General features: G+C 40.7%; 1 protein-coding gene across 2 annotated transcripts in view; it reads right to left on the reverse strand.

Moving 5' to 3' along the window:
* The window catches only part of LOC126202971 (E3 ubiquitin-protein ligase FANCL), a 211,985-nt gene that overhangs the window by 113,370 nt on the left and 72,127 nt on the right, over positions 1–26,488 (reverse strand). For both annotated transcript variants that reach the window (XR_007540208.1, XM_049937113.1), the window contains exons 8-9: positions 24,719–24,790; positions 306–363 (exon numbers count right to left, since the gene is read on the reverse strand). Coding sequence is in view for 1 of the 2 variants with exons in the window: in XM_049937113.1 (XP_049793070.1) it covers positions 337–363; positions 24,719–24,790 (99 nt within the window). In the remaining variant the exon portion in view is untranslated. The remainder of the gene's footprint in view (positions 1–305; positions 364–24,718; positions 24,791–26,488) is intronic.

Consider the following 26,488-nt stretch of genomic DNA (forward strand, 5'->3'; position numbering starts at 1 on the left):
GCAGTGGTCGAAACTCTGGGCGGAGGAAAAAGGCTCGTCTTCCACTTTTTTTTTTTAATTTATTTACTGACGCAGAGATTTTTATCTTTGTGCCTACAAAGCATGCCTGTGTGGCGCTACATATATTCGACGGCAGAAGTTAGTTGTGGTGGCACCCACCAACATTTTTCCAGAACTCCCGCTTGCTTTGTACTCGATTCTAAGCCGCAGGAGGTTTTTTGGATTACAAAAACCGGAAAAAAAGTGCGGCTTAGATTCGAGTAAATACGGTATTGCAAGCAGTAAAAAAGTAATATGTTGATCACCTTTGTCAACTGCTGAACCGATGGCTTCACTTCAACCAGGGATTGGGCACGATATTGCCTGAAACAATTGAAATCAAATTTAATTTCATAAATACATCATAATTTATCTCTCGTAGATCAACATAGAGAAAATTGCATTGATTATTGTTGTTGTTGTTGTTATCAATCAGAAGACTGGTTTGATGGAATGTATTCTGGTTTCTGCACAAGTTGTAGATAATTTTTTATGTCAGTCTTTATATATATATATATATATATATATATATATATATATATATATATATATATATATAAAAAGAAAGATGATGAGACTTACCAAACAAAAGCGCTGGCAGGTCGATAGACACACAAACAAACACAAATATACACACAAAATTCAAGCTTTCGCAACAAACTGTTGCCTCATCAGGAAAGAGGGAAGGAGAGGGAAAGACGAAAGGATGTGGGTTTTAAGGGAGAGGGTAAGGAGTCATTCCAATCCCGGGAGCGGAAAGACTTACCTTAGCGGGTAAGTCTTTCCGCTCCCGGGATTGGAATGACTCCTTACCCTCTCCCTTAAAACCCACATCCTTTCGTCTTTCCCTCTCCTTCCCTCTTTCCTGATGAGGCAACAGTTTGTTGCGAAAGCTTGAATTTTGTGTGTATATTTGTGTTTGTTTGTGTGTCTATCGACCTGCCAGCGCTTTTGTTTGGTAAGTCTCATCATCTTTCTTTTTAGATATATTTTTTCCATATATATATATATATATATATATATATATATATATATATATATATATAAACCGGATAACTTCACAATTCCAAACAGTGTATTCCAGTCAATATTCATTAAAACTTTTTCTAAATCTAAAATACTGTAATGTGGCTTTCTTCAACATATTTTTTAAAATAAATCATATGATCAGCAGAGTGTCTCATCTTCTTATATATATATCTCTAAAATCTAAACTTATTTTATCCAGGATGGCTTCTACAAGCCATGCTATCTTTTTGTAGATAATTCCTGTTATCATTTTCCAACTATGACTCACTAAAATGCTGTTGATGTTAATATTATCATATTCTGCTTGAAGTCTGAAGGTGTTTTACCAGTGTAGCACATATTGTAAGGTAGTATGAAATATGTCAAAATACTAAAAGCAGTGTCAATATCAGGGGAAGTGAATAAATGAGGCTAACTTAATAAACAGTTCAGAAGAATCTCATAAATGTAAATCTCAGCTTTTTCAACATAAAATCTTGTCCATAAGAGTTATTTCAATAGCTCACAACTGAGAAAAGTGGTGATCTTTTGTACTGTCTGTGGATAGTATTAAGACTACTACACACGGGGAGGATGTGTGGGGAGAACACTATAAATATCATGGAATATAGGACCACAGTTATGCTCGACTGAATATGAGATGGAAAATATGCAGTCCAAAGACTGCATTAAGTACATACATAAATCTGTAAGAAATAGGCAAGTACAAATTCTTTGGCATAAAGGATTTTCATGTTTCATAAATACGGTAATGGATCCTTGCAACAACAATTTGTAACTATACTTCACGGCTGCAGCTATGAATGCGTGTAGTTTGCAACAGCATGGCACAGAGCTAGCTGTTGCAGACTAAATATTTTCAATATTAAACTGATCATAACTCAAATATTAAGTAAAAATCTCTAACTGTCTCACAACTGAACTTTTCTTTTCCTCTCTTTGTGCCAGCAGCTTTCACACATAATTTTTTTTTTGCTGTTTAACAGACAGTCAGATACGATGCAACATGCAATTACTGTAGTGCTGGAATGGGAACAGGGAAGGAGCGGGATGAGTGAGGACAGTGAATAACAAGGTTGAGGCCAGGGGGGTTTTGGGAACATAGGATTTATTACAGGGAAAGTTCCCACCTGTGCAGTTCAGAAGAACTGATGGTGGGAAGGATCCATATGACACAGGATGTGAAGCAGTTATTGAAATGAAGGATATCATGTTTGGCAGCATTTTCAGCAACAGGGTGGTCCACTTGTTTCTTGGCCACAGTTTGTCGGTGACCATTCACGTGGACAGACAGTTTGTTGGTTGTCACGCCTACATAGAATGCAGCACATTGGTTGCAGCTAAGCTTGTACACCACATGACTGGTTTCACAGGTGGCCCTGCCTTTCACGGGATAGGTGATATTAGTGACCACAATGGAGTAGGTGGCAGTGGGAGGATGTATGGGACAGGTTTTCCATCTGGGTCTACTACAGGGGTATGAGCCATGAGGTAAGGGATTGGAGCAGGGGCTATGTAAGGATGGATGAGTATATTGCTGTGGGAGGGGTGGAAAGGATCGTGGGCAGGACATTTCTCATTTCGGGGCACGACGAGAGATAATCTAAACTCGGGCAGAGAATGTAATTCAGTTGTTCGAGTCCTGGGTGGTACTGAATTACGAGGGAAATGTTCCTCTGTAACCAGATGGTGGGACATGGGGAGGTGGTGGGAGACGGGAAAGATAAGGCATGGGAGATTTGTTTTTGTACAAGGTCAGGAGGATAATTACAGTCAGTGAAGGCTTCAGTGAGACCCTTGGTATATTTTGAGAGGGACTGCTCATCACTGCAGATGTGATGACCATAGGTGGTTTGACTGTAAGGAAGGGACTTCTTGGTATGGAATGGGTGGCAGCTGTCGAAGTGGAGGTATTGCTGGTGGTTAGCAAGTTTGATATGGACGGAGGTACTGATGTAGCCATCTTCAAGGTGAAGGTCAACATCTAGGAAGGTGGCTTGTAGGGATGAGTAGGACCAGGTGAAGTAAATGGGGGAGAAATTATTGAGGTTCTGGAGGAATGTGGATAGGGTGTCCTCACCTTCGATCCAGATAGCAAAGATGTCATCATTGAATCTAAACCAGGTGAGGGGTTTAGGATTCTGGGTTTTTAGGAAGGATTCCTCTAGATGGCCCATGAATAGGTTGGCATAGGATGGTGCCATGTGGGCGCCAATAGCTGTACCCTGGATCTGTTTGTAAGTTATGCCTTCAAAGGAGAAGTCATTGTGGGTGAGGATATAGTCGGTCATGGTCCCAAATTACTGGAACCTGTAACACACATTGAAACTTTTGCCCTGCTGGAACTTGAGCAACATGCACAACACCACATCAAAAAGCTCTCCATCCTGCTCCCATCTTGGAGTATCACTGTCCATCACCCCCAAAACAACTTCCAAACCTCCCCCATGCCCCCTCATGGCTGACAAACCCTGTCTTGCAGGCATACTACAATTACCCCACCCTCCAAAACTCCCTCTCACCATCACACAGAATCCAGTACCGAAACAGACCCACAACACAGTAATGAACCTTTCCTCTAGAAGTCTTAGCCCCACAGAAATATCAGTCCTTTCCAAAGGCCTCATCTTTTGCCCCACTCCCAAATTCAATCTTGCAGGGCTTGTTGAAGACCTTCTCTCCTTCCCCAGGTCTCTACTGTGGAAACACTGTTTTGCCACCCAATCAGACTCAATGAAAGACCAATATTGAGCCTTGCCTAACTCAGTTCACTCTTCCATCCAACCGTGATCCATCCCCTCTGCCTACAAACAACCACCTGTTAACTTTCCAGACTTTCTTAACCTCAAACCTTGCTTCACCATCATTCCCCAAATCCCTCAACACGCAGACCAACCTTACATTAACAGTAATAAGTGCAGTCCACCATCTAAAACTGATCCTGAACTTATAATCCTACATGTGGACAAAGGCTCCACCACTGTTGTTCGGAACCACAAGGATTACCTGGCAGAAGGACAAGCCAGCCGTCAGATACTTCCACCTACAAACATTGCCACAGTGACCCCATTCCAGTAATCCAGCAGGATCTCCAGTCACTACTCAAATCCTTAGGCTCATCCCAGAACCTCACCCCGGAGCCCATCTCTCTACTCATTCCTACCACTCCCCACACTCGTACCTTTTACATACTTCCTAAAGTCCATAAACCTGACCACCCAGGACACCCCATTGTGGCTGGATATGGTGGCACCACTGATAGAATCTCTGCTCTCGAAGACCACCACCTTCAACCTATTACCTGGAACCTACCCTCCTATATAAAATATACCAACCATTTCCTCCACCGACTCTCCACAGTTCCTGTCCCTTTACCACACGGTGCCCTGCTCTTCACTATTGATGCCACCTCCCTGTACACTAACATTCCTAATGCCCATGGCCTCTGTGCTATTGAACACTACCTTTCCCAATGCCTGGAAGATTTCAAATCAACAACCACCTTCCTAGTCACCATTATCAACTATGTCCTCACCCACAATTACTTTCCTTTGAAGGTATTACTTACAAACTTGCCCCCCTTCTTGCAGCGGAGTACCGTAGGTCTCTAGAAGAGCGTAGCATTCCAAAGGATTGGAAAAGGGCACAGGTCATCCCTGTTTTCAAGAAGGGACGTCAAACAGATGTGCAGAACTATAGACCTATATCTCTAACGTCGATCAGTTGTAGAATTTTGGAACACGTATTATGTTCGAGTATAATGACTTTTCTGAAGTCTAGAAATCTACTCTGTAGGAATCAGCATGGGTTTAGAAAAAGACGGTCGTGTGAAACCCAGCTCGCACTATTCGTCCACGAGACTCAGAGGGCCATAGACACGGGTTCACAGGTAGATGCCGTGTTTCTTGACTTCCGCAAGGCGTTCGATACAGTTCCCCACAGTCGTTTAATGAACAAAGTAAGAGCATATGGACTATCGGACCAATTATGTGATTTGATTGAAGAGTTCCTAGATAACAGAATGCAGCATGTCATTTTCAATGGAGAGAAGTCTTCCGAAGTAAGAGTGACTTCAGGTGTGCCGCAGGGGAGTGTTGTAGGACCGTTGCTATTCACAATATACATAAATGACCTTGTGGATGACATCGGAAGTTCACTGAGGCTTTTTGCGGATGATGCTGTGATATATCGAGAGGTTGTAACATTGGAAAATCGTACTGAAATGCAGGAGGATCTGCAGTGAATTGACGCATGGTGCAGGGAATGGCAACTGAATCTCAATATGGACAAGTGTAATGTGCTGCGAATACATAGAAAGAAAGATCCCTTATCATTTAGCTACAATATAGCAGGTCAGCAACTGGAAGCAGTTAATTCCATAAATTATCTGGGAGTATGCATTAGGAGTGATTTAAAATGGAATGATCATATAAAGTTGATCGTTGGTAAAGCAGATGCCAGACTGAGATTCATTGGAAGAATCCTAAGGAAATGCAATTCGAAAACAAAGGAAGTAGGCTACAGTGCGCTTGTTCGCCCACTGCTTGAATACTGCTCAGCAGTGTGGGATCCGTACCAGATATGGTTGATAGAAGATATAGAGAAGATCCAATGGAGAGCAGCGCGCTTCGTTACAGGATCATTTAGTAATCGCGAAAGTGCTACGGAGATGATAGATAAACTCCAGTGGAAGACTCTGCAGGAGAGACGCTCAGTAGCTCGGTACGGGCTTTTGTTGAAGTTTCGAGAATATACCTTCACCGAAGAGTCAAGCAGTATATTGCTCCCTCCTACGTATATCTCGCGAAGAGACCATGAGGATAAAATCAGAGAGATTAGAGCCCACACACAAGCATACCGACAATCCTTCTTTCCACGAAAAATATGAGACTGGAATAGAGGGGAGAACCGATAGAGGTACTCAAGGTACCCTCCGCCACACACCGTCAGGTGGCTTGCGGAGTATGGATGTAGATGTAGATCCAGGGTACTGGCACCCACATGGCACCATCCTATACCAATCTATTCATGTGCCATCTAGAGGAATCCTTCCTAAAAACTCAGAATCCTAAACTCCTCACCTGGTTTATATTCAATGATGACATCTTTGCTATCTGGATTGAAGTTGAGGACATCCTATCCACATTCCTCCAGAACCTCAATAATTTCTCCCCCATTTGCTTCACCTGGTCCTACTCATCCCTGAAAGCCACCTTCCTAGACGTTGGTCTCCACCTTGAAGATGGCTACATCAGTACCTCCGTCCATATCAAACTTGCTAACCACCAGCAATACCTCCACTTAGACAGCTGCCACCCATTCCACACCAAGAAATCCCTTCCTTACAGTCAAACCACCTATGGTCATCACATCTGCAGTGATGAGCAGTCCCTCTCAAAATATACCAAGGGTCTCACTGAAGCCTTCACTGACTGTGATTATCCTCTTGACCTAGTACAAAAACAAATCTCCCATGCCTTATCTTTCCAGTCTCCCACCACCTCCCCATGTCCCACCATCTGACTACAGAGGAGCATTCCCCTCATAATTCAGTACCACCCAGGACTCGAACAACTGAATTACATTCTCTGCCAGGGTTTCGATTACCTCTCGTTGTGCCCCGAAATGAGAAATGTCCTGCCCACGATCCTTCCTACCCCTCCCACAGCAATATACTCGTCCATCCTTACATAACCCCTGATCCCAATCCCTTACTTCATGGCTCATACTCCTGTAATAGACCTAGATGGAAGACCTGTCCCATACATCCTCCAACCCATACCTATTCCAGTCCGGTCACTAACATCACCTATCCCACCAAAGGCAGGGTTACCTGTGAAACCTGTCATGTAGTCTACAAGCTAAGCTGCAACCAATGTGCTGCGTTGTATGTAGGCATGACAACCAACAAGCGATAAACTGTGTCCGAGAAACAAGTGGAAAACCCTGTAGCTGAACATGCTGCCAAACATGATATTCTTCATTTCAATGACTGCTTTACAGCCTGTGCCATATGGATCCTTCCCACCAACACCAGCTTTTCTGAATTGCGGAGGTGGGAACTTTCCCTGCAATATATCCTACGTTCTCGTAACCCCTGTAACCCTCCTGGCCTGAACCTTCATTGGTCACTGTCCTCATCCACCCAGCCCCTCCCTGCTCCCATTCCAGCACTACACAGCCGTCATTCCACCACCACACCCAGTCTTTTTATTTATTTCTCTCCCTTCCTACTACTCCCCCCCCCGCCCACCTTTCCCCTGCCCTCCGTTTAACCTGCTGCACTTCACTGTCCACCATCCCCACAATACAGTCCCTCCCCCTCCCCGTCCCAGCCTCCTCCTTACCCCCACCCAGTCACTGGTGCTGCTGCTCACAGTGTGGTTTCAGTTGCCTGAGACTACAGTCGTGTGTGTTTCAGCAGCATGTGCAAATGGAATAAGGTAGTAGCTTATTGGTGAGGCAGTGGCATCTTCGAGCCCTTTTATGCCACACTGAGGGCACACACTGTGCCTCTCTCTATGCTTAACAGCCCCACCGTGCAATTGTACCTGGAGTGGGTAGAGGGCAACAAGAGTAAGGAAACAGAACAACAAGCCAGTTAGTTATAAGAGAGACTCTATGTGACTGACAAAATACTTATAAGAGGTTTTGTAATAACTTTATATTTAATGTGCAAGAAACCTTGATATGTAGTTGGTATTACTTCTACTGAATTACAAGCCCTGTTTCCCTTCTTATGAGTACAGCACTTGGGGAGGTAACTTCAGAGGCCCTGCATATACAGAAAGAACTCACAGCTTTTTACTTTCATGCCACATAATAGCCATCCACACATCTCTTAAGTCAAACTGCTGCCTGATAAGTACACATCTGAATAAAATAATCTAACAAAAGAAGTAAAAATAAAGCTAAATATTGTCACTGTAATTAAGTTGGTGAAAGAGTAAGTATTGTACTGTAAAGAATTCTGTAGTACTCTGTATGCGACTGAAGGCACAGGGTGTATTTGGATCAAAGGTATAGGACAATTTCTAATCACTGTGGAATGAGGTGCAAATTTGAACCACGGATGAGACGAACTAGATTAATGAAGAAAAAACAGAGATTTCTTTATAGTCATATATGAGAAATTATGGAATAACATTGTAAAAGATAGAAAGTTAATACTTTAGTATCCTGGCTGAACATTTCAGTCTCTGAGAGCATGCTACAAGCAATAAACATTCCTGATTCTGAAGGTGTACCTATACCACTGGTGGCACCAAAGTCATCGACAATGTGCAGGAACTCTAACGTGGCAAATCACTTCATTGCTACTTTCAATGCGGCATCAATGTCTGTGTCGATAATCAGTTCACATGTTTACTGATGACTTGAACTGTGATTGAATGCTTACTGAAATTGTAACTGCTGTGCAAGTGATGGCCTCTACAGATGTTAGTCGCTGTACATGCGCGCAATATTTCTTGTCATATATGTTTGGAATTTAATTATGCTCAGCTGAGAAAGCCAGAAAAGTGGTAATCAGTCAATGAGCAAATTCATTTGCAATCATGCAATCTGAATTGTTGAATTTCAAATAGGCCTATAAGAAAAATACCAACAATGAGAGGAGCAGCAAGATAAAAAAATAAGCCGAACAACATTGGTACCGCACAGACCAACAGGAGGAATATCATCAACAGAAGTAGAAATCTGATGAACTAGCAAAGCAACAAATGGAATTAGCCCGTTTACAGCTTAACTCAGTACCATATTTACTCGAATCTAAGCCGCACTTTTTTTCTGATTTTTGTAATCCAAAAAACCACCTGCGGCTTAGAATTGAGTGCAAAATAAGCGGAAGTTCTGAAAAAAGTTGGTAGGTACCGCCACAACTAACTTCTGCCGTCGAATATATGTAGCGCTACACAGGTATGCTTTGCAGCCACAAAGATAAATACTGGCGTCTGTAAATAAAATAAAACAAAAAAAGGGTGGAAGACGAGCTTTTTTCTCCACCTTGAGTTTCGACCACTGCATTTTCATACATTACCCAACGAAGTAAATACAAATTCCGTATTGTCCATCTTCGAATGTATCAGCATTTCAATGTACTACGAAAATCCGACTGGCAAGACTGTTTGGGATGTTTGTCAATATGGCCAACTCTACATTCTGAATTTTTTCCTACCGGTGAGAAGAGATGGTCCCTTATAGGAACTTTTATGAATTGTGAATCGCATGCAGTATTCTCTTCACCATAAAACTAATACGAATATAAACATTTTGCCATGTATTCTTTCGTGTTTGCTGCTAACTCATTTAACTCCTGCCTGCCTAATAAACTACGAAACTAGAGTGAGACAACAGCAAATGCGGAAGAATGTACATATCATATCATGTTTATATTTATATTATTCTTATGCCTAATAGTGATACAGTCAGAAATGAAGCACGGCAATTGACTAGATTTTTAAATCTAAGATGACTCTAATTTCAGTGAAGAATATAATGTACTAAAGAGGAGTCTGCAAAGATTTTCAAACGGAGAAAAATTTTTGCTAAACTCTCGTTCAGAACATCTTCTATCATACACTGTCTATTACTTGGTTCTTGTTGATCATAATCAAAGAAAGCAGCAATGTAAATAACAACAAATAGTAGTCTCATGCCATTGTTTCGCTAATGAGACAATTCCTCTCTCTCTCTCTCTTTTTTAAGCGGCGGTAGCATGCAGAAAAGCAAGCCATGCCGCGAGCGGCAACAGGTCGTAAACACTCATTATCAGAATGCGACAAACAATGCATGACACAGTACAGTAATGCATTTTCAGCTTAGAGTGACGTAAACACCTATAACAAAGAGAACGGCACTTATCAGATCAAAGAAAAATAAGCAATCAATTCAAACCAGACGAAGTACGCGAAAAAGGAAGGGTACCCGTATAAATACGGACGGAGCACCTGACGCACAGCAATGGCTACCTGGTAAAGCTTAACTGCTAAGCTTACAACTCGAACCAAACTACAGTAGCTGTATCGTCATTCATTCGACCTAAATTGTGTCTCATATTACAATTGACCAACTTTGTTTCGATTTGGAGGTGCGGCCTAAAACTTTTCTCTCCCCTTGAATTTCGAGTCTCAAATTTCAGGTGCAGCTTAGATTCGGGAAATTTTTTTTCCTTCATTTCGAGTCTCATTTTTCAGGTGCGGCTTAGATTCAAGTGCGGCTTAGATTCGAGTAAATACGGTACTCTCAGGCAATGGCATCACAACAATGGGAGGAGGCCAGCCTATCCCTGCTGGTGCTCTCATTCTCTAGCGCAAGGAGGATAGGAGCTTGCAGTTGTTTGTTACACCAGCACTTTACGGTATTCCACTCTTATTATATTAGTTGCACCCTGAATTGATTCAACTCCTTTGGAAGATCCTGTAGGCTTGCTAGTCTCCAAAATATGTAGCCTGCTGGGGTGTTATGTGGTGTCACCAAGCCTCCAGTTTCACAACCATCAGAAATTAAATGGGGACCTGAATTTAATTTGGGCAACTGACTTACAAGAGCCTGAATTGTTTAACTGTGATTCCACTTACTCACATATTCAGTGTGTTGTTATCTTTATTCCTCAAATTATTTATATTCAACCAAGCACTTTCGTAGTATATTTACGTCGCCAGTCTAGGAAGACAATTATTTTTTACCTAAATGATTTCTAGTATACTGGATAATCAGATCTGGGCTTGAGTAATTCAACAGTAGGTTCATAGCAGAACTCACTACAGCAGACAGTCGTTATTTTGAAATCGTATAAAATAAAAATTCGTTTAACCAGTACTAGCCGTTTGGTTCCTGCAGAAATACATCAAAAACTCTACTAGTTAACCAAATTCCCAATAATTCATACTGCACGCAGTTCCCACATTACATATTCTGTATCTTATTCTTTGTCTAAACTGAACAAGTATGCAAATGTAAAGTACTGTGCACTATGTTATTTTCAATTATGTATTTCACATATTTTTTTCTCAATAATGTACTGCACTGTAATTTTGCAACAATAGACCGATTGTATGCTCGCTGCCCACATGTCACTTCCAGAGCCCAGAGCATAAGACACAAGGGCAGAGGGAAGAGAGAGGTTGGTCAACACATCACAAACAGCATGTGATACGCAACAGTCTCTGTTGGTTTGTGAACAGTAAATTTTTTTTTGCCCCCCCCCCCCCCCCCTTTCACTCTTTCATTTGTAAAATGCCGCTAAAACAGAAATGTCCTAATGCTCTGGCACTAAAACAAAAGGAGCAAATGCTACATATGGTCGACACTGAAGAGAAGACTAAAATACAGGTTGCAGAATGTTTTCTGTTCCCGAAGTCTAGTTTCTTGTCAATAATAAGTTCAACCCCCCATGAACCATGGACCTTGCCATTGGTGGGGAGGCTTGCATGCCTCAGCGATATAGATGGCCATACCGTAGGTGCAAACACAACGGAGGGGTATCTGTTGATAGGCCAGACAAATGTGTGGTTCCTGAAGACGTGCAGCAGCCTTTTCAGTAGTTGCAGGGGCAACAGTCTGGATGATTGACTGATCTGGCCTTGTAACACTAACCAAAACGGCTGAAAACAAGGGGAAACTACAACCGTAATTTTTCCCGAGGGCATGCAGCTTTGCTGTATGGGTAAATGATAATGGTGTCCTCTTAGGTAAAATATTTCAGAGGTAAAATAGGCCCCCATTCGGATCTCCGGGCGGGGACAACTCAAGAGGACGTCAGGAAAAAGAAAACTGACGTTTGACGAGGGCCAGCAGAAAACCTTGGGTAACAGAAGAAATATTGAATTTAATTGCTGAAAGGAGAAAATATAAAAATGCAGTAAATGAAGCAGGAAAAAGGAATACAAACGTCTCAAAAATGAGATTGACAGGAAGTGCAAAATGGCTAAGCAGGGACAAATGTAAGGATGTAGAGGCTTATCTCACTAGGGGTAAGATAGATACAGCCTACAGGTAAATTAAAGAGACCTTTGGAGAAAAGATAACCACTTGTATGAATATCAAGAGCTCAGATGGAAACCTAGTTGTAAGCAAAGATGGGAAAGCAAGAAGGTGGAAGGAGTATAAGGAGGGTCTATACAAGGGCGATGTACTTGAGGACAATATTATGGAAATGGAAGAGGATGTAGATGAAGATGAAATGGGAGATATACTACATGAAGAGTTTGACAGAGCACTAAAAGACCTGCGTCGAAACAAGGCCCCGGGAGTAGACAACATTCCATTAGAACTACTGACGGCCTTGGGATATCCAGTCCTGACAAAACTCTACCATCTGGTGAGCAAGATGTATGAGACAGGCGAAATATCCTCAGACTTCAAGAAGAATATAATAATTTATTTATTTATTTATTTATTTATTGATTTATTTAATCTGGCAAGATTAGGGCCATCAGGCCCTCTCTTACATCTAACCAGGCATTCTACTTATTTTACATTCATATGTTTTAGTAGGCATGTTAAACTACATCTAGTACAAAAAGTGAAATAAACAATTTGAAAGGTACACCTGGAAAATTACATACATATAGAGTTTATATTCTTAGATCACAAGTACTGTTATAATTAGACATTATTGAACAGACAGATTTGAGATAGGAGTGCTGGCAGCAGGGAGTATGAGGGAGACTCATGGTGAAGGGAGGAGAAGAATAGAGAGACATGATGAAACATAATTAAGGAAATATAAAGGAAAAGAATATTGCGTGGCTAATAGAGATGGATGAAGTGGAAGGCATCTCAGGAGCAACATAGGAGACGCTAGCTTTGCTATTTGACAGATGAGGGGATTGTCCTTGTACATTAATTTTGTGGAGAACTTTATGAGGATGATAGTAGGAAATGCTTCAACTTCTTCTTAAAAGCAGCAGGAGATTGAATTTTGCGCAAGGTAAGGGGCAGTTTGTTCCAGAGGCGGACAGCGGCAACTGAGAAGGAGTTTGCAAAAGTTTTTGTTTTGTGAGTGGGCACAGTTAGGATACCAAATAAGAGTGACCTCGTGTTTCGATTATGATGACATGACAGGTTTTTAATCTCTGAAGCAAGGTACTGGGGTGTTTGCGCCTCGAGGAGTTGGTGGAGTAGACATAGAGTGTGGTAGTCGCGCAATTTGTCCGGCCGCAGCCACCTTAGCTGGGAGTATGAAGCACTAACATGATCGTATCGGCGAATGTTGCAGGTGTAACGCACACAGGCATTCATGGTTAGCTCTAGCCGTCTTTTGTTTTCACTGCTCATGCCTTGTTGAATCACATCACAATAGTGGAGGTTCGGTAGAACGAGTGCTTGCACGAGCTGGCGTTTCAAGTCCTGTGGAAATATGTTCCGAAACTTTTTGAGAGCATAGAGACAAGCAGACGTCTTTCGGCACACTGCGACTGTATTCTCCGCCCAGTTGAGATGCTCATCCAAAGTTACACCCAAGTTCTTCACTGTTTTCTGATATGGTATTGGAGTACCGTCGAGCAGAATAGGAGGTAGCCGTTCGCGGAAATCTGAACTTATTAATTTCTGATGGGCTATTAAGATTACTTGCATCTTTTTTGCATTTAGTTTAAGCCCCAGGTTTTTCGCCCATGTCACTACTGAAGACAGATCATCATTCATCTGAGCGATTGCAGTGTTTACATCTTCAGGTCTGACGCTTAGGTAGAGCTGGAGGTCGTCGGCATAGAAATGATATTTACAGGAGGACAGAACCGATGAAATATCGTTGACATATAAAGAAAACAAAAGTGGTCCTAAGACTGATCCTTGTGGCACTCCCGAGGAAACATGTTTCCAGGAAGATTTTTCATTTACGCAGACAACACATTGCTGTCTGTCTTTTAAGTAGCTTTCAAACCATCTCATTGCACTTTCACAGAAATTAAGCTGTTGCATTTTTCTGAGCATTATGTCAAAGTTAACAGTGTCAAAAGCTTTGCTGAAGTCCAGTAGCGTCAATATTGTTGCCTTTCGATTGTCGATGGCATATTTCAGGTCATCAGTTACTTTAATTAGAGCAGTGTTTGTGCTGTGATGTTTACGGAAACCGGATTGAAATTTGTCATATAGGCTGAATTCATGCAAGTGTTCAGTGATTTGGTCATGAACAATATATTCAAGTGCTTTGGAAACAGCAGGCAGTATGCTAATTGGTCGGTAATCACTAGGCAGTTGCGGGTTTTCGATCTTAGGGATGGGTCGAATTAGGCTTCTTTTCCATGCAGTGGGATATATTCCGTTCACGAGGGAAAAATTAAATATGTCAGTTAAGACAGGCACTAAGATATCGGCAACATTCTTAATCATGGTTATACCGATACTGTCGTTGCCTATTGCATCAGAAGAGATTCTCATTATTGCTTTTCTTGCCGTATTTGTTGTTACATGTTTTAGATGGAAGGTATCGTTGTTAGTTATCCTGTTTAGGGATTCTTGTGGACGGTAATTATCAGCTGTGCTGGTATTCAGAGGTGCAGAGAAGAATTCATTTAATTCGTTAGCTGACACATGAAAAGTGGTTTCCGATTTTGCCTTTCCGACCCCCAAGCTACGGAGATTCTTCCATAGAGTCGTGGGCGTCAGATCGCTGCATACAAGGGAGCGAGCGTGCCTGATTTTAGCATTGCGAATGCATTGTTTCACTCTGTTCCGTAGCTTTCTATATTCTTCGAAACGCTCGGGTTTCGGATCTGCCTTGAAACGCCTGTGGGCAGCATCCCTATTAGTCATCATTTGACGTAATTCAGCTGTCAGCCATGGAGCAGGAGATTTTCTTACACGGATTGTGCGCACAGGTGCATGTCTGTCATAGAGGGCAGTGAGTTTATCACCAAGTTCATTAATTTTGCCGTCGATTGTGGGTTTTCTGATTATTTGATGCCATGAGATTTCTGAGCAATCGGCTGTTAGAGCGTCAAGGTCAATACGTTTCATGTTCCTACAAGTTATGTAACGCGATTTGATCCTTGGGGGCTGCACAGAGTAGGCCAGGAATATTACATCATGTGCTGAGAGGCCAGGGGCCGATGTTTGACCAACATCTCTTACTTTGTCAGTCTGTTTCGTTGCGATTACGTCTATAAGAGTATGACTGTGCGCCGTATGGTGTGTAGGTTGTAATGGAAGAATGTTCATGCTATTGCAACTAAACAGTCTTCTTAGGTTTATTGCGGAGGGAGTGTCTCTTAGCAGGTCTATGTTCAAGTCACCCATTACGATGACATGTTCGTATTGACACTGAAGTGAATGTAATTCCGACTGGAAGGAACTCATTGAGCTTATTTTTGGCGGCTTGTACACGACGCCAGTCAAGAATTTCCGACTTTGTATATTTATTTCAATGAACATGAATTCAGCCTCTTTTTCTTCAGCAGGATTTGACGTACATAAGACTTTCGCTTTGAGATCTGTTCGTATATACGCGCCGACGCCGCCACCTCGCTTTTTTGATCTGTCTGCCCTAAGAAATGTGTACCCTGGGAGATGAATAGATGCAGAGGATATGTGTCGTTTCAACCACGTTTCGGATAAGAGGATTACGTGGTAGTTTAGTTGGTTGAAGAGGAGGCTAAGTTCTTCGTAATGTGCAGGTAAAGACTGGATGTTGCAGTGAGCTGCTAAAAGCTCTGACGCGTTCCGCTGGGCAGCCTGAACTAGGGTGGCAGACTGGTTTGTCCCTTTGTTAGGCACTACCTGCCGCGAGGGGCACTGGCCGCTGCTTCCGCCAAGTGACATAACACAGGGGTGTCCGAGATTTTGCGCGCCCTGTGTGTGACACCGCGAGTGCCGAAAGAAAGGCGACTGCTAGAGATTTCCTGAGGTTGCGGGAGTATAGAAAATGGATTAGTGGTATTCGGTGCAAGGAGAATATGACCAAAATAGTGACGGCTGTGTGTCACTGTGTATCCTCTGTCGTACGAGGAGAAATGTAATTAGCGTATTTGAAACAGCTTAGGGTGGAAATAAGGGAAAAGGGAGTGATTTAAGAGGCCGATGCTGCCAGCAGAGAGAAGTAAGCTTAATAATTAATAGATTATCGTAGGAAGCTAGAATTAAATTGAAATTTACTAAAGTGATGCTGGTAGTGATTATCGTAGGAAGCTACAATTAGATTGAAATGTGCTAAAGTGATACTGATAGTGATTTTTGTTATGAACAATTTAAACCGAAGGGATGGGTGATTAATGAACTAAAGGAGAAACTGATAATTGCAATAGAACTAATTCAGAACGGAAGAGAATAAACTGAGAAAATGAAAAAAGTATTAGCAGTAACTAAAATTAAGTAATGGTTAGAGCTACAGACACAAAAAAATAGTGAAAAGTTAATACAGTTACAAAAACAATTAGTTGAAGGTACAAATATGGGTATAATTAAAAAATTAATAAAATTACAAGACTATATCTGAGTATAGGGCTGTTACAATTTGTAAATGGTGTTAAGTTTGCACTTTTGGCTCGAGTAGCTTCACTTAATACTATTCAGTTCTGTCATGTTTGTGACTGTCTTCTTTCCAGCTGCTGTCTTAATGATTACTCTGCCATCCTGAGTCCACACATTCTGAAGACCGAAATGGGATATGGCACTGTTTAAAATCTTTAGCCGTTCGTGTGTCAGATCTTCCCTTATTGTAAGCCCTGTCCTTGCTAACTTCTTCTTCTGGGTAAAGATCTCTGCCCTTTTTCGGTACGAGATAAATTTAATTATTATTGGACGAGGTTTGGTGGCACCTGGTAGTTTTCGTCCCACCCGATGGCTCCTGTCAATGTCTGCCTTGGTCACTTCTACGCCTAATTTTTCACGCGCAACCTGTATAAGCAGGTTGTCCGTGTCTTCTTCTTTATTTTCTACTACTCCAAACAGTCGTAGACTATTTCGCCTTTGGTACTGTTCTAGTTCGTCAGTTGCGGCAGATAGTTTCACTTCCAACTCTCGTGCCTTTTTCTCGTATTCAGACACAGACTTCTTTAGTGCTGTAATTTCGGCAGTATTGGCCTCAACAGTTTCACGCATTTTGGCCAATACTGCTGCCGTTACAGTATCTGATATAGTGCCTGCTATCAGATCGAGATTGTTTTTATCGCGAAGCGCAGCGTTTACCTCAGAGCGGACCAGCTCCGCTATACCGGGAGCCGCGGCCGCACCTTCCGCCAAGAGCGGGCCCGCCGCACCTGCTGCTTCCCCGCTGCTGGACGCGCTGCTGTTGACTCTTCTGTTTACCATTTTCTCGAAGATATTGGCGGAGCACAGAAAAAAAATAGCACTACTGCACAGAACACTGTTGTTTACACGATTTCCACTTGTACTAGACAACACCACCTGCGAGAACACCTTCGAATTCGACTAAATTTCGCGAGCCGAACTTAACACGTGTTACACTGCAGCCGCCATGACAAATTAGCCCCAATTCCAATCCCAAAGAAAGCAGGTGCTGACAAATGTGAAAATTACCGAACTACCAGTTTCATAAGTCACAGCTGCAAAAAACTAACACGAATTCTTTACAGATGAATGGAAAAAATGGTAGATGCCGACCTCGGGGAAGATCAGTTTGGATTCCGTAGAAATATTGGAACACGTGAGGCAATACTGACCTTACGACTTATCTTAGAAGAAAGATTAAGGAAAGGCAAACCTACGTTTCTAGCATTTGTAGATTTAGAGAATGCTTTTGAAAAAGTTGACTGGAATACTATTTTTCAAATTCTGAAGGTGGCGGGGGTAAAATACGGGGAGCAAAAGCTATTTACAATTTGTACAGAAACCAGATGGCAGTTATAAGAGTCGAGGGGCATGAAAGGGAAGCGGTGGTTGGGAAGGGATTGAGACAGGGTTGTAGCCTCTCCCCGATGTTATTCAATCTGTATATTGAGCAAGCAGTAAAGGAAACAAAAGAAAAATTCGGAGTAGGTATTAAAATCCATGGAGAAGAAATAAAAACTTTGAGGTTCGCCGATGACAATGTAATTCTGTCAGAGACAGCAAAGGACTTGGAAGAGCAGTAAGATGAACTACAACAAAAGTAAAACGAGGATAATGGAATGTAGTCGAATTAAGTCGGGTGCTGCTGAGGGAATTAGATTAGGAAATGAGACACTTAAAGTAGTAAAGGAGTTTTGCTATTTGGGGAGCAAAATAACTGATGATGGTCGAAGTAGAGAAGATATAAAATGTAAACTGGCAATGGCAAGGAAAGTGTTAATGAAGAAGAGAAATTTGTTGACATCGAGTACAGATTTAAGTGTCAGGAATTCGTTTCTGAAAGTATTTGTATGGAGTGTAGCCATGTATGGAACTGAAATGTGGACGATAAATAGTTTGGACAAGAAGAGAATAGAAGCTTTCGAAATGTGGTGCTACAGAAGAATACTGAAGATTAGATGGGTAGATCACATTACTAATGATGAAGTATTGAATAGAATTGGGGAGAAGAGGAGTTTGTGGCACAACTTGACAAAAAGAAAGGACCGGTTCCGGTTAGTAGGACATGTTCTGAGGCATCAAGGGATCACAAATTTAGCATTGGAGGGCAGCGTGGAGGGTAAAAATCATAGAGGGAGACCAAGAGATGAATACACTAAGCAGATTCAGAAGGATGTAAGTTGCAGTAAGTACTGGGAGATGAAGAAGCTTGCACTGGATAGGGTAGCATGGAGAGCTGCATCAAACCAGTCTCAAGTCTGAAGACAACAACGACAACAACAACAACAAGTTCAAGGCAAAAAATACAGGCAAATCAGGTAAGCTGTTCATTTGGCAGCAATAGCAAGCATATAAGGACAGTTAAACATGAATTAATGAGAATTTGCTGTTTTCATAGTTCCAACACATCTGCTCACAGTAAATTCCTTGTTTCAGTGCCATGGTTCAAGAAAAGGTTCATAAAATCACCCAGAAAAGGGGAACTTTTAGGTTTGTGCGTTCTGAGAACTGGATATGGCGCTTTCAGAAGTGGCATAAAATCAGGGCTGTCAATTCTGTAGGGAGTAGTATAAAGCAAATGAGGAAAATGCCAATGAATGGGCATGAGAATTTCAATCCTTATCTCATTTTTATCACCCAAGAGATATGTTTAATGCAAATGAAGCTGTTGTTTTCTATAATTTGATGACTAAAAACACTACATGTTAATGGTGAAAAATGTCATAGGGGGAAACGCAGTAAGGAGAGACTGACAGTGGTCTTGTGTTGTAATGCAGATAGTTATCAGAAGCTCAAGCCATTAGATATTGGAAAATAGAAAAATCAGCACTTTTAAAAATGTCAATCCATCGAACCTGCCTTGCCACTACAAGAATAACTTGGATGAGCAAATCTGTCTTGCATAGCTGGCTCTTGAAGGTTCAACACAAATACATGTGAGGAAGAGAAATATTTGCTAACTTTTGACTACTGCTTGGACCATCAGTTTGATGTGGAGCTTCCGAATATAGAAATTGTCTTCTTCCCAGCTAACACAGCTAGCAATCTACAACCACTGAATCAAGGAATAGTCGCTTCACTGAAGTGCAGTTACAGACACTGACTTGTTAAGACTGCCATTGGTGCAACTGAACTACAAGAAACAGTTCCAAATTGGAATTTACTGCAAGTTATCCACAACATATCTGCTGCTTGGAATGAAGTTACAATAGACATCATAAGTAACTGTTTTAAGAAGGCCTGAACAGCTACTGAAACTGCTACTAAAACTGAAGAGGAAAGCAATGATCCAACATCTGAACTTACTCATAATGTGGATACAACTTTGGATTCTGATGCTGCTCTTCTACAGTCTTACACCCAGTTGGCACCCTCTTCTACTGTCAGTATTGGAGAATGGATGCAGGCAGATGACAACATCTGTAGTGCTGAAGAACCTGTTGTCAGTTCTGCTGCTCATGCAGAAGAGAATGATAATGCTATGCTGTCACCATCTGAGGAGGAACATGAAGATACGACACTGCCACCCCCACACAGAAGAGGCAGCTGCATTTGCTGTTCTGGAGAGATCTGCTGCCACTTCTGATATCTCCATGGTATTGCAGACTGCTCTGGATATGGTATCTTCAGAAAGTACCATAATATTAGAACCAACAGCCTGAAAACAACTACTGCTTTTTTTAAAATAAAAGTATAGAAGCTGAATGTGTAATGGATAATAACGGCTGCAAACTAAAACATGTGTTCTGATTAAAACTTAAGCATGTTAAAGAACAGTACAATAAAGTGTTCCTTAAGATTATAGTCTGTTATATTACATACACACTAATTCAATGGTTACAATACTGTCTGTGTAAATTAGTGTGACATTCGGCAGTGGCTGATGGGAGTGACTTAAAGGCATTTCCAATTTTTGATCACTGCCATCAACCACTGTGACAAGTATCAACTTTGTTTGCACAGAAAGTATTGTTTCGTAATATATAAGTAACTGTTGTGAACATACAGTGAAGTTATTTCTATTTTTTATCAGAGATCATGCAAATAGAACCCCCCATTCCTTGATACCTATAGCAAGAGAAAAAGTGAACTTGACAGTCGAATATTTCTACAAAAAATCTGTTAATTCAGACTCCACCAATGCAATGTAAGTTCTTGAAAAACCGCTTCATTCAGTGGTCACCAACCTCTTTCCATCTGTAGAGTGTATTGTCTAGCTAGGATGGCAGTATGCTGAAGTGTGGTTGAATGTCTCATGAAGATGTTCTTTGCTTTACTGGATAATAAGCCCAAATGCGCAGAGTTTACACATTCATCAGATACCCAGTCCTTAATGCATGATGGACGTTACTCGATGCAATTTTGTAAAGTGCACAGTCCTAGAATGTGTGTTCTGGAGTGCCCATACTAGTGTAAGCACAACTATCATTCATCTGCCTTTTATAAAGATACATAGCATAACGGTGCTGATCGGTTAGGTATCATATCAATCCACTTGATGGGTTAACAGATTTCATTTTTAGTCTCTCCCTGGTGTTAGGGAGAAATGCATGTGTTGTTCTGCCTATTCTGAGGTATTCGTTTTGCCACAGTCGTAATACATAATTTTGTATTAACTTCTTTGTATTGGCCTTAGTTCCAAGTATCCCTCGTACTTCCATTTGGCTGCCTTTCTTTAAACAATAAAGTGCTCCCTTTTTCCTGATTTCCAAATCCAATGGGCGTAGGTCTACAACTATTAACAATGCCTCATTTGGGGTAGTACAGTAGTACTATTTGTGATGGTTATAATTTTTGTTCATTATATTTGTACCCTCCCTGCATGCCTGCTCTACATGACGAGCAAAATTAACAAGATTTATCTAGGAATACCCTAGATACCTCGTTACTGCACTACTTCTTATTGTTACATTATTAAATTTTATTTTATTTTAGTATTTCTTGTTAGATTCCATTTCAGCAGGAGGAACATAGTTTTGTCAGGCGCTAGTGACAATTTGATACTCCAACATAATCCTTCAATTTAAATAGAGTGCTGCATTACATTTGTTTTCAATTGTTCTTCTCAAGTCACTGATTACAGTGAAAAACATATCTGCAAATGCTACCAGTCCACTAATGTTACAACTGTTGTGTAACTTCTGTAGCATGCTCTATTTAATATCTACATCACCCAACGATGGACTTCCCAGACACTGAAACAACTTTGTCAGTTCTTCCCAGTTATGCTTCTTGTTCTTGCATTTAGGCATTATGCACAGGCTTTCTGAGGTGGCTTGGCTTTCACTTTCAGTGATTGAATAGTGGTCGATATTGTGATCACTTGATGTCATTCCACTCCCAACCCTGCAGCCTTTCATAAGGCGCACCGCTGCAACATACGCTTGAGTGACATCTATTTTGATGTTGCTCTGACCCTCCTTTCATGGGTTGACAGACCGCAAGGCATATTCAATACCTGTAAGGTTGAGTTCCATAATGGCTTTTTCTACTTGTCTTCCATGGTCATCAGTCGGCGACTATGCCACAACGCTAATCTCGCATTTGCATCAATGGCATACACAAGAGGCTTAATTTGTCGTATGTGGCTAATATCCATAATCCTTAGCAGATACTCACTGAACTCATCACTAAATCGAAAATCAGAATTATAATGACTGCTCGCTGGTTAACATTTCCACACACATTGTGTGTTCCAATCACTAGTGCAATTTTTTTGTCACTGTAATGGCCTTGTTAAATACTGTTCTGTCCTTGGGCGACAAACTGGGCAGTTATTGGCATACTGCAGACCTTTCCCGCCTCAATACACATTTCTTGGAAGCACAATACATCTAACTTTAACTCTTCTGACAATATTATGAAAAATATATATTGCTACTTGCCATATAGCAAAGAGGCTGAGTCACAGTTTGGCACAATGAAACAACTGTCAAATAAGTAAGCCTTCAGCCAAAAAGGCCTTCATTGGAATCAGACTACATATGCGTATTCACTCACATAAATGCAACTCTCACAAACATGACCACAGTCTCTAGCAGCATCATATAATACATTAGCACTTCTTATGGCATTAAGTTGTCCTGTTTTTATCTTCATTAGGGATGACTAGCAGTAGTTTTATCCAATTTTAAAAACGTCCGATCACCAGTACTGGAATTTTGCCACTTGAATGTAAGTACTGGTCAGTCATTTCGGCTCCTTCTAATTCGACAATTTTCTCAAGTGAATTCTGTTTGATGCAAAATATGCCCTTTCTGTGTCATCAAAAATGTCAAAATAAGATCCATCATATTTGACACTATCAATATGGCATTTTCTAACGTTCTCATTTTCAAGGCTTGCAACAAGTGTCAGTCACAACAGACAATGGTCGATAACAAACAGCAAAAGCTTTTGAAGATTTTTGCATATGCAATAAAATCATCACAACTTCGTTCTTCCCAAATGAGGAAACAAAATGCATATAGTAAACTTTCGAAAAACACACGATAAAAATATTTACAGATAAGAAAAATGGCACTCTGACTCATACTGTTTCTCAGTGAATACTGTATGTATAATGACCTAAAGGGTGATGAGATTTTGTTAGTCTTAATCTTTCCTTCTTTCTTTCTCAGCATGTATTTAATTATATCATTTATGGAGAAGAGCTTTGGAGAACTAATCCAGTGTTATCAGCATCATCACACACACACACACTTCCACCACATACAGTTGGCCAGACGTATCCACAGCAGAGGCCACTGTCCACATTACAATCACCACATCAAATGCCCACTATGGGTACCATTAACCAAAGAACACGAACATTTGGTTATTGCTACCAATGGAGGAGCCACAATGGTTGATGTACCAACGTTGCTTGACACTATTATCCTTCACCAGAAACAGGTCCCACCTCATCACTACATGGTTGCCAACATTGAAAACCAACTAACTAGCAACTGCAACAGTCTATGTGCCACAGGACAGAACAGCCAATAATTTTTTGTCATTATATTGCTGCACATCATCCCAGGGAATCTTGACACCATAATTACATTGAACAATAAGAGTAAGACTGCTCTATATAAAAAGATCTTTAGGTAAGGATGAAGAATTAACTGAGAAATAATGCTATACGAAAAAAGAGTCTAAGTGACACAGTTACACGTGAAAGTTAGGCAGCACTTAAGACAAAACAAATAACAGGAAAGAATTACAGTTAAAACACATGGACAAAACCAGAATATCCAAAAGGTTGGTTAATTGTATAAAATGAAAAATTCAACTGAGAAAATCATTAAAATTACAAAAAGTCGGATAGGCTTCTTTTATGGGAAAAAAGAAGGAAGGAAGATTATAGTTTAACATCCCATCGAATGTACTGACAGACACAGAGCACAAGCTTGGATTACAAAAGGATGGTGCAGGGAAGTGGCCATGCCCATTTCACAGGGCCCATCCCAGTATCTGCATAGAGAAATTTAGGGAAATCATGGAAAACTTAAATCTGGATGGCCAAAAAGGTATTTTGACTGATATCCTCATGAACACAAGTCCAGTGTGCTAACCAGTACAACACCTCACTCAATTTATCTTCAGGAGGCACAATTCCTAGTGTTGCAAATGGAAAGTTTATAATTATATGTTTCTTCTTTAGAATAACACATAGCTATGAAAACTAGGAGTATTCCTAGCAAGTGTAGTGTCTCCTGTGAATGTGGTAGCATCTACATAGGTCAAACTATTCACACGGTTGCTGAGTATTGCGCAGAGTATTCACAATATATCAAACAAATGGAACTATAATGCTAGGATTCTGTTATCAAAGAAGCATCCAAGATTAGAACAAACAGCAACAAAAATTAAACTGAGAAAATCATTAAAATTACAAAAAGTCGGATAGGCTTCTTTTAGGGGAAAAAAAGAAGGAAGGAAGATTATAGTTTATATAGTTTACAGTTTAGGGCATATGGACAGGTGACGGATACTGAACAAAAGCATGATGCTTGTAGGAGATATGTAGATGGAAATTAACATTAATCATTCAAGTGGCATTGCAATAGGTGGGTACCTCATTGTACTATCACCTTTTCTAGCCAATTCAACTATCTCATTAATTACTGTCACAATCAGTGTACTTAGAACAAAATATTTAGTGAACAAATATTTAAACACATAGAAAAAGAAAAATGAAGTGTGATAAAATACTCACAGCACCACAGCTGGGACACTCCCCACTAATTCTATTGAAGCTACGGTGGCTGGTGGGAAGTGACATCAGCAACTATAAAGAAAGTGGCTATTAGTTTTTCTCATGCTTGAATTACGACAATACTGTTGTAGTTTTTGGGTATTCTAGGACATTGCCATAGCTTATGGAAACGAAGGAATTTTCTTCAATATTGTTACACTACATGCTTTAACAGGGCGTATTCACCCTGGGACAACTGGGAAATCCGGGAAAAGCACAGGATTTTTTTTTCATTTGGGAGAAAACTGGGAAAAACCTGGGAGTTTTTTACAATTCCAGAATTTTTTTTTATTGTTTTAGTGTTGAGTTAAATATGTAATTTTATCTGGTAAGAACTGATACTCTAAAATGAATTTTTCTTTAGCCCACTGCTGCAGAGTAATACTGCAGCAATAAAACGTAAATCAGAAAAAAAACACCAATATAAAATAAAGTTGCAAAGATAATGCGGCATTTACAACAACAAAACACAGTGCACACACAAATGTCCGTGATTATTCCACACTATTAGCTAGTTTCAATTGTTTGCTGAATTTCAAGTGCACTGTTTCATGTTCTGGCATGTATGGCATTATGCTATAATAAAGAGCTGAACATGAGATAATACAGTAATGACATTCCCAGAAAACATGCTTCCCGAAAATCACAACGAAAAGCTTTAGCAGAATTTTTCATATACAATGTTTTTGGATCATGACACATTTCAATACCCTTCTGGTACCTCCTGTAGGATTGATGTTATTTCTTTTTGCAGTGCTGTGCACGACTTAAAAATAAATAAATAAATAAAAATATATTTGAAGTCACAAGCAAAGTATTAGCTTACTTTCAGTTGTAGAGTCCAGTTTTGAAATAGACATTGTGCCAATGACTGCTATGTAATTTTGCATTCCTTAGCTGGAGATGATATGATAAAACAATTGCCCTACGTACACTAGCTCCGTATGTCCCCTCCGATCAACATACCATACTGCGAACGTGGCCACATGATGCTCCACTAAAAACGAAATTCCAAACAAAAATGCAACATAGGGTGTATGAGCAGAGCAAACACCAAGCAAGGGCTTCCTACATCATCATAGCTGTGCATGTACAGTAATGCCTGTCTTCTGGCACTATCTGGCAACTGCTCAAACAAACCTATTCCTAGCATGTCGCAGGATAATATTGCGAATGGTGTTTTGAGATGCGTTACTTTCAACATAAATTACCTTTTATGCAAGGTGAATTATGTTATGTGTGAGAATGTTTGATGAATTTCTTGCATCACAGAGTGTTTGACTTTCGTTCAAAATTTAACAAATTGAGGGACAGCAACTTTGAAAAACTTTGGACTCAGAAGACCAGACTTTTATTTCATCACTTAAAATTTTACTGTCGCATTTGTGTTTGACAGTCCTTACAGTGCAACATGAGGGAAAAAAACAATATTATATGTGAAAGCTTAGCTCTTCTTGTAGCTATACGAGGTACATTCAAGTTCTAAGGCCTCCGATTTGTTTTCTAATTAACTACTCACCCGAAATCGATGAAACTGGCGTTACTGCTCGACGTAATCGCCCTGCAGACGTACACATTTTTCACAACGCTGACGCCATGATTCCATGGCAGCAGCGAAGGCTTCTTTACGAGTCTGTTTTGACCACTGGAAAATCGCTGAGGCAATAGCAGCACGGCTGGTGAATGTGCGGCCACGGAGAGTGTCTTTCATTGTTAGAAAAAGCCAAAAGT

This window comes from Schistocerca nitens, chromosome 9, assembly GCF_023898315.1.
Source record: "Schistocerca nitens isolate TAMUIC-IGC-003100 chromosome 9, iqSchNite1.1, whole genome shotgun sequence".
NCBI lineage: Eukaryota > Metazoa > Arthropoda > Insecta > Orthoptera > Acrididae > Schistocerca > Schistocerca nitens.